The following is a 14,537-nucleotide window of genomic DNA, read 5'->3' as shown; positions in this document are numbered from 1 at the left end:
GTTTGCTTCACTAAGAGCTACATTTGTTTAGAGGATAATCCAAATTTTTGTGTTCCTCCAGCTGTTAGAAATGACCGGAACAAGAAGAAGAAGGAGAGCCCAAAGCCGGATCTGGCAGAGAGCTACGAGCTGACAACTGAGCTGGAGACAATCATTGAAAAGATCCGTAGGGCTCATCAAGAAACGTTCCCCTCCCTCTGCCAGCTTGGCAAGTACACGACGGTAAGTATGATTTAACAAGGTGCCTGAACAACGTCATTCTGCAACGAGCATTTAGTTGTATTATTTTTTTATGCAGTAAATGTTACATTGTTACTTTGACTTTATGCCCCTGTATGGCCATATCCCTGTATGGCAATGTGTTTCTGTGGTTTGATCCAGCTACTGCACCAGTACAATTCAAATTTAAGTGCATTTTATTTATAAAGCACCAAATCACAAAAAACAGTTGCCTCGGGGCACTTTGTAAATACCCTACAATAATACATGGCGAGTGAAAAGAGGTAAGAGAAGGACAAACAGAAGGAGCTCATTATCATACTTTTGTACTGTACTCTAAATCTCCCTGTAATGCAACTTGAGACCTCAGATGTATGCCTCTGATAGTCCTCACAGAACCTCAGTGACAATTGTTGTTCCCCTCTCAGCAGCCATATATTCGATATAAATTGTGACGAGTAGAATAAAAGTGCAGCAACCACATCGTGATTTTAGCCTCAGAGTTCGATGGTAATAGTGTTTGTTTACAGCAGTTTTTATAGAATGCAACAGATTGGAGAAACTAAACAAAAGCTGTAAATACTGGAAGACTTAGCCATTGTCAAAAGCAAATCCTCATCAGGGAGATTTTTGCAGACCAGCAGCTGCCCATCCGTCTGGCTGGGGCTCACTCCAACCTCCAGTTTTTGACATGTCTGAAAAGTGGAATAAATGTCGTAAACCCAACTTGTGTCCTTTTATCCTCGGGTAAATTAAACCACAGATTTGTGCACTGAGTTAAGCTGGGTGCTCGCAAGGCCTTTCTCCCCCTTCTGTCATCTGCCAGTAGACATCAAGGCCGAGAGTTATTTAAAGTTATTTAAATGCCAAACTAAAAAGCAATGAAATGCCAGATAGTTGGAGACTGCTAATCCACAAAGGGCCTTGTCAATCAGAAACATCAGGACCTGGTTTGTCCAGTCTGAAAGCAGATGAGCTATCCCACTGAGGGAAGGTTCTGCACTCAGTGTGACATGGCAAAAAAGTAAGAGGTGATAGAAATGTTTAGAAACTCTCCAAAGTACCATCTCCTACTTGACGTCAGCTAAATTCTGTGATGCTTTCACAGGCAAACAGTAGGAGCTGCATTACAGCTGATACATTCATAGCATGTTGAGACAATATTGACTTGATTGTGTTTGTTTTTAACCTAACAGAGAGCGTTTGGTGGCAGGAGATTGGGGTGTATGTTTAATGAACTAGTGGTAGTACTAGTTTTAGTCATCACATCAGATTTCATAAGTGAGTATTTTTTTAAATCCACTGGCAGTTATAATATGCCTCTCTTTTTGGGGAAGTGATAATAAACCTCTGGGTTGGATATGAGATCTTAAAGGGGAACAAACCAGCTTATAGTACAGCAATTTTGCTCCAATGTATGCAGTTGTATACTGATTCTGTTGTCTCAGTGTAAGCAGCGCTTGCTGTTTGTTGGAGTGGTTAGTGTGGTTTGTGCTAATTATACTTGTTTATAGATTGCGAGAAATCCCTCATTATTACAATCGATTGGATCCTGATGCGCCTTTTGATTCGTGCTTGTCTGAAAAGTAGACCAGCTCCCGCTCCCCTAGATTATGTTAAAGCACCAATTATGTGGTGAAATATTCAAATCCTGGTCTGCAGTTATTTAGGAGTTCATTGCTGGGTTAGCTGAGATAGCTGTGCAATTGAGAGGGCTTAGCTCAACAATGAATAATGCTTCATTGACAGTGATGGTAATGAAAAATGAGCCTGGCAGTTTCAAAGACAAAATAAAGCACTGAGCCACACTGGCTCCAGGCACTGATGGTGGTGGTATATGCCACTGCAATACAGTGCTCAGCTTGATGATATTTGCCACCTTAGAGTTTTGCGTGCTATCACAATCCTTCACATGTGGTGGCTGCTTTTACTGCCTTTTCCATCTCTGCATCTGCACATGAGTTTTTCTGATGTACAGTTTTTCACACTACTAGTGTATTTTGTAATGTTGCAACTGTCTTTGGATAAATGTTGGTAAATTAAATCAGAATTCCCCAGCAACTGTCTTGTTTGGTCCTATTGAATTATGGGACTGGTGTAATTAACTGTGCGTGTGTGTGTGCATGTGTGTGTGTGTGTGTGTGTGTGTGTGTGTGTGTGTGTGTGTGTGTGTGTGCGTGCGTGTGTGTGTGTGTGTGCGTGCGTGTGTGTGTGTGTGTGTGTGTGTGTGGTGGTGTGGGTGTTATTCTCCCGTCCTCTCAAGTTCCCCTTATTCTAGCCTTTCCCTTTACACCCAGAAGGAAGAGCAAGATAAGTTGTTTTAATATCGGCCATCAGCCCAACGTGCACTGAGCAAATGCACACATGTGTGTGTTGCACCGTCACATCCTCCGTCCCTATGAATCTGGATGTCAGTCAGTTTTATGTGTCTGTAATGCTGTTGTGTGGACTAGAGCTCATTGTCTGTGATTTAAGCACAGCCCTAATGTGCTGCTCACTTAACCCCAGATCATATTTAATGGTCTCTCTCTCCATTTATCTGACTCTCTCTCTTTATTGGCTTGTGAATAGATTTCTTGCTTGTGATGGTGTCCAGCATCTGTGCTAACTGCCTCTCATACAACCTCAGACGAATGAATGTGCTGTAAAGCCAGATTCCTCTGGTTGTCTGTGCCGTCTTAAACCGAACTCCACTCTTCCTTATGAGAGCTGCTCTCACTTCCTCCTCACTAATCCCCTGCAGTTCCTGATTCACTAACTGTTTTCTATTTGTCCTCCTCTTGCTCTCATTCATCAGATCTTCAGCCTTTCATCAGGTTTTCTCTGTATGTATTATTGTAGGGTGTACCTTACAATATAAAGCACCTTGAGACGACTGTTGTTGTGATTTGGCGCTGTATAAATAAAATTGAATAAAATTGAATTGAATCATCTTCTCAGTAGATTTTCTCTAATTGGTAGCACATTTTCATTTGTCCTCAATCACTCTAACCTGCTGCACATCCTTTCCAGCCTGATCTCTCTGCCTACATGTCCTTTGCTCCTTCCTTGGTGTCTTGCCTTACATACAACTCACTATACATATATAAATTATATATCACAAGTAGGGCTGGGTATCGTCGCTGATTTCTAGAATCGATTTGATTCCAATTCACAAGGTCCCGAATCGATTCAATCCAAGATTCGATTCGAATCGGGGAAATTTTGCCTCAGTCAGAAATATTATAAATCAGATCATGCATCAGTACATTCCCATATTTTTATATCTATAAAAAGAAAGCTGACACTTGTGAGCTTTTATCAAAAGTGTGAGCATCACAGCCTTTGTGTCAAAGTAACTGAGGATAAAACACAGAAAAACATGGAGGTGATTTTCCTGGCCTGGGATTTATAAAAATATTCTGCAGTAGATCAAAAACGAAAGAAAACCTTTAATCAACTTATGAACATTACCTGATGCTGCTGGAGTAATGCAGAGCAAAGTTACAGAGGTTTAATGAGAGACACAGCTGAGTGTTTTGCAATTTTGCATAATTAAAAAGTTTAAATTTGTTCAGTATTGAACAGCAGAAATGAGGTTTTCTTTTTCGGAAGTAAGTAAAAGGAAAAAACAGCGGCCGACAGCGCTGTAAACAACGGCAGACTTGTGATAGCAAGCAAGCGAATAATGCAGAAAACAGATTTTTAGACGGGAAACTGTTCTTGAAGTACAGAGAGAGAGAGAGAGAGAGCTGTGCATGAAGTGTGGTGGAAGCAAAACAGGAAAAGTCAGAGGGAATTCATGACGATGTTTATGTGAAGCGTAGTTTGTATCTTCTTTTGCTGCTGGTTCAGTCAATATTGTTTGGAGAGAGATCAAACTAACAGCTTTAGAATCAGCGCAAAAAGGACGTAAACACAAAGCGCGGACCCGCCGAAACATCAGAGTCAGCGAGCTGTCGGCTTTCAGCCCCGACCGTGTCCGTGCTGTCGGGTGAGAAAGTCACATCTCACTGATCCTGATCCGTCGGCGGTCCGAGCTTTGTGTTTGTCTCTCTGTGCAGAATCTGTGTTCCTGCTCTCATTTACTGTTTAGCTGTTTGGTGGTTGTTGAAATGTTGTGAGGTTTAACCTGAGGCTCTGGCGATTTAAAAGTCGATTCAGGATTTTAATGAATCAACTTTACATTATCCAAGCTAGAATCGATTTTAATCGATAAATCAATCATCAAAGCCCACCCCTAATCACTATATATCAAACTTACATGTTTCAGATCATCAAACAAACTGTAATATTAGACAAAGATAACCAGAGTAAATAGATGTGTTTTTCAAATGATGATTTCATTATTTAAGGGAGAAAGGTTATCCAACCCTGCCTAATCCTGTGTGAAAAGTCATTGCCCCTCTTGTTAAATCATGAATTAACTGTGATTAACCACATTTTTTGGAAAGCTGTGTTCAGTTTCACTAAACACACTCAGGCCCGATTACTGGCAGACCTGTTGAGTCAAGAAATCACCTAAATAGAACCTCCCTGATGCAAGCTAAAAGATCTCAAGAGCAACAAATATTGCTAAGATCGAAGGAAACACATGAGTCACTGGCAATCATCAGTCTGAAGAGGGTTACAAAGCCATTTCTAAGGTTTTGGGAGTCCAGTGAATCATGGTGAGAGCCATTATGCACAAATGGGGAAACCTTGGAACAGTGGTGAATATTTTCCAGGAGAAGCTGGCCTACCAAAATGACTCCAAGAGCAACTGAGACTCATCCAGGAGGTCAAAAAAAGAACTGAGAACAACATTAAGGAACCACAGGCTTCACATGTCTCAGTTAAGGTCGGAGTTCATAATTCAACCACAAGAAAGAGGCTGGGCAAAAATGGCATCTATGTTCAACGAGAAAACACTTGCTGGAAAAGTAAAGAACACAAAGGCTCGTCTCACATTTGCCCAAAACATCGAGACAATGCTGAAGACATTTGGGAAAATATTCTGAAGAGACAAAAGCCGAACTCTTTGGAAGGTTTGAGTTCCATTAAATCTGGCATTAAGCTAACACAGCAAAGGGAACATCGAACCAACAGTAAAATATGTTGGTGGTAGTGTGATGGTCTGGGGCTGTTTTGCTGCTTCAGGACCTGAAAGACTTGCTGTGGTCGATGGAACCATGAATTCTGCTGTCTTTCTCCTGTCCAGAGGATACACCTTCTTGGCAGTTTCTCTCTTATTATGACAGTAATCATTTGAATAAGAGAAGCGGTAATATTAAAACCATTAACTTCTGCAACTACAAGGCCAGCGTAAATTATTGTGACCTGTCCAAAAATGGCATCCTGGGATCGAGCTCGGTTTTAACCACCCTTACCCTTCCACCCACTGTTCTTCAGTTAATCTGTGGGCCCCCATAAACAGACAAACAAAAACTATCACTATTTAACAATTTAACAAGATAAACAACATCAGATTAATTTATACAATCTGATCTTTGTCTGCACAATACATGGACATGTAGCATGCAGACATGTTTCTGCATTCCTTGCTGGCTTAAGATTGTAAAATATAAATGCCAATGTAGTTAAATACATATCTGTTGTTATTATTACATGAGTATGACCAATGGTGGAGTCATTTTGAAAAATATTCCCTTAGGAAAAGAAGCAAGAAAACATCATGAAAAGACCACAGTACACATAAAAGTCTACTATTTGAAATGTGCATAAAACATCAAAACTAAGAATTATTATTCTGTACAAAAATGTCCTCCAACAGCGTCAAATGGATTAATATTACTGCAGGAGCTCACTTTAAATACTTTCTTCATTTCTGTTTAATGTTCAGCAAAATATTCCTTACATGAGTGTGTGCGGTGACAGCGAGGACCAAGTAACACTGAAACTAAATCAGCTAAAAACACATAAAAATATTAGTTAAAAAATCAACTGAATTAAAAGACTGAACAGTGTGTGACATAGTTAACTGTCAATAAAGATGAAGGTGGGGTGTTGGCAAACAGGTAGGTAGACTTATTTCTGTCATGGACAATCTCCAAAAAGCCCTGAACAACAGCATTTCAAACCATTAATCGCGTTCTTTAATAAAATGTCACACTTTAAAAGCCGCTTAACTGTGGGCCACATCAATTCGCACATTATGAACATTACACAAAAAGACAACGAACACAAGGCGGAAAAATAAAATAAGCTGACTTTCATGTGCTTTGTGAAAATGCAGTACTGCAAACGATGTTCACGTAAAACTTGAAAAACAAATCAACTGCGACTAATAGTGTGTCACAGTGCACTAAATCTAACAGCAACACAACCATGAATCATCATCCCTCAAAATGAGTAACAACAGAAAACCCATTAAAAACAATCAGGCTTAGATTAAGAGGGTTTTTGTATGTTTGTTTGTTTTATGTGTGTACTCCCTCAGCTGAAGTAACATTTTTGTTCAGGTCAAAATGTCAACATGAATGATGAGATCTCAGTTTATTTCAAATAAGTCCAGCAGCAGAAGTAAAATCTTTCAGCTGGAACAGATGTAGCAGGGATGGAGAGATCCCAAGCTGACGTAACCGTGGGAAGCACTACATCTGCCATAGTCGCCGCACGAAGCAGCAACTGCTCACCTTTCGCCACTGAAGTGGGTCTTCATTAGGTGAAAGACCAGTCGAGTATCACTCCAGCTCGTCTATGGGCTCTTTATAGACATCCCCAAAAGAGGAAGTTAAGCAAGTGACTGCACATTTCTCTGTTTAGTTCATTTCCTGCTATTCTTGGTAGATACAGAAGGAGAAATAATTATTCGATCCCTGATAAATTTGTTTGCTCACTTACAAAGAAATGAGCAGTCTCTATTTTTACAGTAGTTTAATTTTAACAGCGAGAGACAGAGTATCAACCAAAAACCCAGAAACAGCACGTTACATAAAAGCTCTGAACTGATTTGAATGTTGCTTCGTGTATATGTGTGCATTGGATTGGTAATAAAGAAGGTACCTAGAATTCATGAAGTTATGGTGTGCACCCCGAGCAGTTCATCGCATGGTTTAACCTGGTGACTGTCTAGTTCAATAGTATTCTTCTATTGTACTGTAGGTTGCTGTTGTTAAATATATTATCATACGTAATATAATGTTCATTTTTCCTTCTTCGAGCACAACAAAACCTGAAAGTAGGTTTTATTTTTCAAACAAACATTTTAAATATCACCTTTGTCACTGACATGAAAAATACACAATAATGAGTCTCTCTGGTTAGTCTGTAAATCTAATGTGAACTCAGATGCTTTCTGCTCTTGACTTTATAATAGTTATTTATGGAGAATAAACAAGCTAATTGTCCAAGGAGTTTGCTTGGTGAGACAAAGCCCTCTGTCAGCATCTCTGAGCAGTTGCATTTGTGATTGGAACAGCAACAGTCAATTACAGTAACACAAAGGCTTTGTGTCCATATCTCCTGAGGTCTGTGAGTCACACTGTGTGCACTCCTGCCACATCACAGTGCTTCTGTAGGCCAGGGCAACTACACAGACATCTTTAACGTGTCATTTTTAACACAGTTGTGCGAGCTGTTGTGTGAAGCAAAAATCCAGATAGATGGATAGCCACTCATTCTTTCTTGACTGTCAAACTCCCATGTCCCATTTTTGCTGTCAGTTAGTGTTTCCTAGTACAGCCTACTAGTCGATACTGTTATACTTCTTTGAAGTCTACCAGCTGGAGCGCATGCGTATTGGTGCGTTGAGATTTAAATTCTCCATGGATGAATTTACAACAGAAAACAAGCAAACAGAATGCAAAGAAAACAGACGAGGCTCTATGTGGATGTCTGCACGCCTGTCTTATGGTGGGTACCCTGCTGGACTTGCAGACGTGGAAAGTATAATGGCTTGTGGCCCATTAATGATCACCACGTTAGTTCCTTCACGGGCAAACAGTGACATTGCCACAATCCCATACCATTTACACCAGTCCTCATAGTATGATTGTTTGATTAATATGCATGTTGTTGTGAGGCTGGACCTCGGTCTGTGGGACAAGTTCAGCGAGGTGGCCACGAAGTGCATTATCAAGATTGTGGAGTTTGACGAACGAGTGCCTGGCTTCATGATTGTTTTATAATCATGCACGTTGTTTTTCCTTGTTATTTTTGCTTTCGCTCTTTGTTTCAGCGCCCGTCATTTGCGATTACTGCTCCAGGTTGCATCACTTTGCTTTCAGTCTGCCAACCAGTTCACACTTTGCTGGTATCCTGCCGTTTCCATTTGTATGTCTTCTGTTTTCTGGTCTGCTCCTCGCCTGATTGGTTTGCCACACAGTTTGCCTATCCATGTAAAAGTTGTGATCCAAAAATTCTGAAACCAATCAACAGCCATTCATGATTTACACTCAACAAAAATATAAACGCAACACCTTTGTTACTGCTACCATTCTCAATGGGATGGATGTAGAGACCTAAAATTCATTCCAGATACACAATATAACCATCCCTCCCAAACAGTGGTCACAAATCAGTCCAAATGTGTGGTAGTGGGCACATCTGCTATATTGAGATAATCCATCCCACCTCACAGGTGTGCCACATCAGGATGCTGATCTGACATCATGAGTAGTGCACAGGTGTACCTCAGACTGCCCACAACAAAAGGCCACCCTGGAATGTGCAGTTTTTTGCGCTATTGGGGGTCTGGGGACCCAGAACCGGTCAGTATCTGGTGTGACCACCATTTGCCTCATGCAGTGCAACACATCGTCGCATGGAGTCTATCAGATTGTCAAGTGTGGCCTGTGGAATGTTGGTCCACTCCACTTCAACTGGTACACGCTGTCGTATACGCCGGTCAAGCACATCCCGAACATGCTCAATGGGTGACATGTCCGGTGAGTATGCTGGCCATGCAAGAACTGGGACATTCTCAGCTGCCATCTGCCCTGAACAATGTGAACCATGATTCATCCGTGAAGCGCACACCTCTCCAACGTGCCAGACGCCATCGAATGTGAGCATTTGCCCACACAAGTCTGTTACGGCGACGAGCTGGAGTCAGGTCAAGACCCCGATGAGGACGACGGGCATGCAGTTGAGCGTCCCTGAGACGGTTTCTGACAGTTTGTGCAGAAATTGTTTGGTTGTGCAAACCAATTGTTCCAGCAGCTGTCTGGGTGGCTGGTCTCAGACGATCTTGGAGGTGAACCTGCTGGATGTGGAGGTCCTGGGCTGGTGTGGTTACACGAGGTCTGCGGTTGTGAGGCCGGTTGGATGTGCTGCCATATTCTCTGAAACGCCTGTGGAGACGGCTTATGGTTGAGAAATGAACATTCAATGCACGGGCGACAGATCTGGTTGACATTCCTGCTGTCAGCATGCCAATTGCACGCTCCCTCATTGCTTGTGGCATCTGTGGCATTTTGCTGTGAGACAAAACTGCACATTCCAGGGTGGCCTTTTGTTGTGGGCAGTCTGAGGTACACCTGTGCACTACTCATGATGTCAGATCAGCATCCTGATGTGGCACACCTATGAGGTGGGATGGATTATCTCAATATAGCAGATGTGCCCACTACCACACATTTGGACTGATTTGTGACCACTTTTTGGGAGGGATGGTTATATTGTGTATCTGGAATGAATTTTAGGTCTCTACGTCCATCCCATGGGGAATGGGAGCAGTAACAAAGGTGTTGCGTTTATATTTTTGTTGAGTGTACATTCAATCATCTTCCATTCAATGCCACCTGCTCAGGTACAATCTGTGCAAAGGTCTTTAGTTGCCTTTCATTTCTTTTTCCATTTTGCTGAAATGGGAATTATGTAACCAGTCTGTAAAAAAAACCCTCATTCTTTAACACAGACTGAACTCTCTTTCTTTAGTCATTATTATTCAGGCATAGTTCTTCAAGGACCGTTCTTAAAGGACAATCCAGAGCTCTTCTTTCGATGCTCACTGTCTTTTGTCCTTTCTCTGTCACAGTAATCTCACACTGCTTCAGTAATGTTAAGGTCTGGGGCACAACTCCTCATAGTGTTTCATTGTGTGTGTTTTCTATCCAGGTGTCCTTTTACTGCACTGGCAGTGTATTTGGGTTGATTGTCATACTGGCGAATAACATTTTCCAACATAGCAAATTGGTATGGTCCGGATCTGGCCCACACAATGTGCTTACACATGGCCCACATACCGCAAAGAACAATGGCCCTTTGGTGGCCCAGACCTGGTTTGCCAGAGGTGGCCCATACATGGGCCAGCACAAGCCTGTTGCAGACACAATGGTGGCCCTGTGCTGGCCCAGAACAGTTTCAGCTCTGGCCCCAGATGTCAGCCTAATGTGTACCTTAATCAAGCCATGTAATAACAACATGTGCTGGAACACAATAGTACAAAAGTAACATGACAAATCTCTGTTCACACAGTGAATGGACTGATTCTTATATAGTGTTTTTCTGCTCTCCCGGATTACTAAAAGTGCTCTATACAGCACACCACATTCACACACTTTCTCTAAACTGAGTGCTTCCTAACTACATTGACACTCTTGACATGCAGACTGGAGGAGCCAGGGATCGAACCACTAACCTTCCGATCAGTAGGTGACCTGCTCTACCTTCTGAGCTTCAGCCACCTGGTGGTAAACATGAATAAACTGTCACTAGGTTTTGGATAAAGTGTACACTCACAAACCTGTCAAACCTGCATTTGAAACGTTGGCCACCATAGCAGTATAGTACTGCAACATGGCATTTGGGTCTTCTAACTAAAATAGGAACATAAATAGTGCCATCATTGCCAGACCTGGCCCACATCTGGTTGACAGACACCCTGCCATGACACCGGTCAGTCAGAAGTGCCAGCTTGATGCCGGATCCAGGCCAGACCTGTCTGCTACGTGGGTTTGTATATTACACAGTGGATCAAAATCTGATAGTGGACGTTATGTGAATAAACATTCTCTGTCATGATATTTAACAAACACACATGATCTCTGAGAGACAATCACTCGTTCACATTTTCATCTCAAATATTAAACCTGACTTGACTGCATTTAAGCCCTAAACAGAGTTCTGCTACTGAACAAGAAAAAATAAAATCATAAAATAATTAAAGAAAAATAGAAAAACAATGAGTCTAGGATTCATCTTGGCCAATAACTCAAGAAATAATCAGAACAAATCACAGCAGAGGTGAAAGTCACAGACTATGTTATGATTTGAAGTTAAATTCCACAAATCAACAATCTGTTGTAATGATTCTCACTTTAACGCACTGGTCCATGAGAAATTATCTCAGGATTGCCTTTCCCTCTTACAGTTCCCGACTTTAGCCCTTCATTTGCCATTACTTTTCTTTCTTTCCTCCCCTGAATCACTTTTACTCTTTCCTGTTTTTATTGCTCTATGGATTCCAACCATCCTTGCCTCCCTGTCATCTTTGGATAGATTCTGCACCATATAGCTGTATTAATGATACCCTGGCTTCAAACTGCTCTGCACTATCTGTCACTGCTCCATTGCTGCATCCCGTCATTGCCAAAGCATCCCTCTGACACTGTTAGGCTCATTATCGCAGGGCCTAGCCACCAGGCTCAGTACAGCATATTCACAACAACAATCTTTGTGTTTTTGAGAGCTTGGGTTTTATGGTGAATATATTCTATATGCACGTCTGAGACATGTGGAGCAGAGTGAAGAGATCATTAGCAGCAATGACGACAGTAGCTGTCTCTTGGCCTGACACTGCTCTCTGTGTATGCGTATATATGTGTGATGCAGAACTCGAGTGCAGACCACCGTGTGAGGTTGGACCTAGGACTGTGGGACAAGTTCAGCGAGCTGGCCACTAAGTGCATTATCAAGATTGTGGAGTTTGCCAAACGAGTGCCTGGCTTCACGGGGCTGACCATTGCAGACCAGATCACACTACTGAAAGCTGCCTGTCTCGACATTCTGGTGGGTGCTTTTATTTTGAAGAAGCAACGTTATTATTTAGTGATTGGACGATGCTTTCTTTTGTACTGGCCTAACATTGATGCGTCTTTTGTCAAGGTGGAAAAGACTTGGATACATCTCAGCCAATCATAATTTTCTTAATATACGAGGCATTGTTCGATGCCAACAATGTATAGCCAAGATCAGCTTTATTGTCAATACTACCATATCATCTCCTGTCTCACAATGTGCAAAACAAATATGTAAATTATAAATGGGGAAAAAAGAGAATAAAAATATGGGATACAAATTCAAAAATATGAATATTGATAAAGAAATATAAAAATGTATTAAACCCTATTATTATTGCAGTCTATATATAAAAATATGATGCATGCTAGGATGAGTATACCCTATACACAATACTGCAGTTTCTGTATTAAATCATATGCAGAATATAGGCACTGTGTCCCTGTCCAGGAGATACTTCTCATTTCCTAATGTGGAAAATTCTTCTGAATACTTTTGTAGGGCTGAGGCAGCTGAAGCAAGCACTAAACATAGAGCACTGGCATTTCCTTTAATGTAGGACAAATTGTGTTCTGGTTTGTGAACCTGAATCATAGCGAGGTGCTTTATATTGTAAGATAAAGAACCTACAATAAAAGAGAGGAAACCCCAACAAACATCCCCTTTGAGCAAGCGCTTGGCAACAATGGGAAGGAAAAACTCCCTTTAAATGGAACCTTGGCAGAACCAGACCTAGGTATGGGGCAGTCATGAGGAGAGGGAGGAAAAAGAAGAAACTATATAGGAGAGACAGACATTAATAATATGTAATGATTACATGCAGAGAGCTGTATAAACACAATGTGAAAAAGGTGAGTGAAGAAGAAATACTCTTTCTTACATGGGAATCCCCGGCAGCCTACACCTATTGCAGCATAACTAAGGGAGGATCCAGGGTCACCTGGTCCAGCCCTAACTATATGCTTTAGCAAAAAGGAAAGTTTGAAGCCTAATCTTGAAAGTAGAGATAGTGTCTGTCTCCTGAATCCAAACTGGAAGCTGGTTCCACAGAAGAGGGGCCTGAAAACTGAAGGCTCTGCCTCCCATTCTACTTTTAAATACTCTAGGAACAACAAGTAGGCCTGCAGAGCGAGAGCGAAGTGCTCTAATAGGGTGATATGGTACTACAAGGTCATTAAGATAAGATGGGGCCTGATTATTTAAGACCTTGTATGTGAGGAGCAGGATTTTGAATTCTGGATTTAACAGGAAGCCAAAACAGGAGAAATCTGCTCTCTTTCTAGTCCCTGTCAGGACTCTTGCTGCAGCATTTTGGATCAGCTGAAGGCTTTTCAGTGAGTTTTTTGGACATCCTGATAATAATGAATTACAGTCGTCCAGCCTGGAAGTAATAAATGCATGAACTAGTTTTTCAGCGTCACCCTGAGACAGGATATTTCTAACTTTAGAGATGTTGCGCAAATGGAAGAACGCAGTCTTACATATTTGTTTAATATGTGCGTTGAAGGACATGTCCTGGTCAAAAATGACTCCAAGGTTCCTCACAGCGTTACTGGAGGCCAAGGTAATGCCATCCAGAGTAAGAATCTGGTTAGATACCATATTTCTAAGGTTTTCAGGGCTGAGTACAATAACCTCAGTTTTATCTGAATTAAGAAGCAGAAAGTTAGCGGCCATCCAGGTCTTTATGTCTTTAAGACATTCCTGCAGTTTAACTCATTGGTGTGTGTTATCTGGCTTCATGGACAGATAGAGCTGGGTGTCATCTGCATAGCAGTGTAAATGTATGCTATGTCTTCTAATGATGCTGCCTAAGGGAAGCATGTATAATGTAAACAGAATTGGTCCTAGCACTGAACCCTGTGGAACTCCATAATTAACCTCAGTGTGTGAAGAGGACTCTCCATTTACATGCACAAACTGGAGTCTATTAGATAGATATGATACAAACCACTGCAGCGCAGTACCTGTAATACCTACAGCATGTTCTAATCGCTCTAATAGGATATTATGGTCGACAGTATCGAACGCTGTATAAATAAAATTGAATTGAATTGAATACAAATGATTGTGATGTCACAATCGCAGAATAATACAATAACAATGTGCTGTAATTTCTTTATGTGAAGGGTTCGAAGGATTAGGATTTAACCAGAGACTATAAACCTGAAATCTGTGTAGGACAGCTGATCTGGACAAATGCATTATTTATTTCCTCACAAGCTGTTCCAGTTCCTGTGTTACTGAGCAGATCCACGTTTCACTCTTTTTAAATAGCACATTGCAACATTTAACACTTTTATTTGTTACAGATTCAGCAGAGGGACGTCACTCACGGTGTGTTCCCTGCTGAGAAAAAGGCAGCTTGTTTCAGTTCG

At 41.4% G+C, this 14,537-nt stretch overlaps 1 protein-coding gene across 2 annotated transcripts in view; it reads left to right on the top strand.

Moving 5' to 3' along the window:
* LOC101467506 (retinoic acid receptor beta) overlaps nucleotides 1-14,537 on the top strand; it is a 278,325-nt gene that overhangs the window by 244,214 nt on the left and 19,574 nt on the right. For both annotated transcript variants that reach the window (XM_012921767.2, XM_004561009.2), the window contains 2 exons: nucleotides 62-222; nucleotides 11,974-12,150. In XM_012921767.2, coding sequence (XP_012777221.2) covers nucleotides 62-222; nucleotides 11,974-12,150 — 338 coding nt within the window. The remainder of the gene's footprint in view (nucleotides 1-61; nucleotides 223-11,973; nucleotides 12,151-14,537) is intronic.

Source organism: Maylandia zebra, linkage group LG22 (genome assembly GCF_041146795.1).
Source record: "Maylandia zebra isolate NMK-2024a linkage group LG22, Mzebra_GT3a, whole genome shotgun sequence".
Taxonomy (NCBI): domain Eukaryota; kingdom Metazoa; phylum Chordata; class Actinopteri; order Cichliformes; family Cichlidae; genus Maylandia; species Maylandia zebra.
Note: the sequence above shows the minus strand (reverse complement) of the source record. Positions and strands in the feature narration are given on the sequence as shown.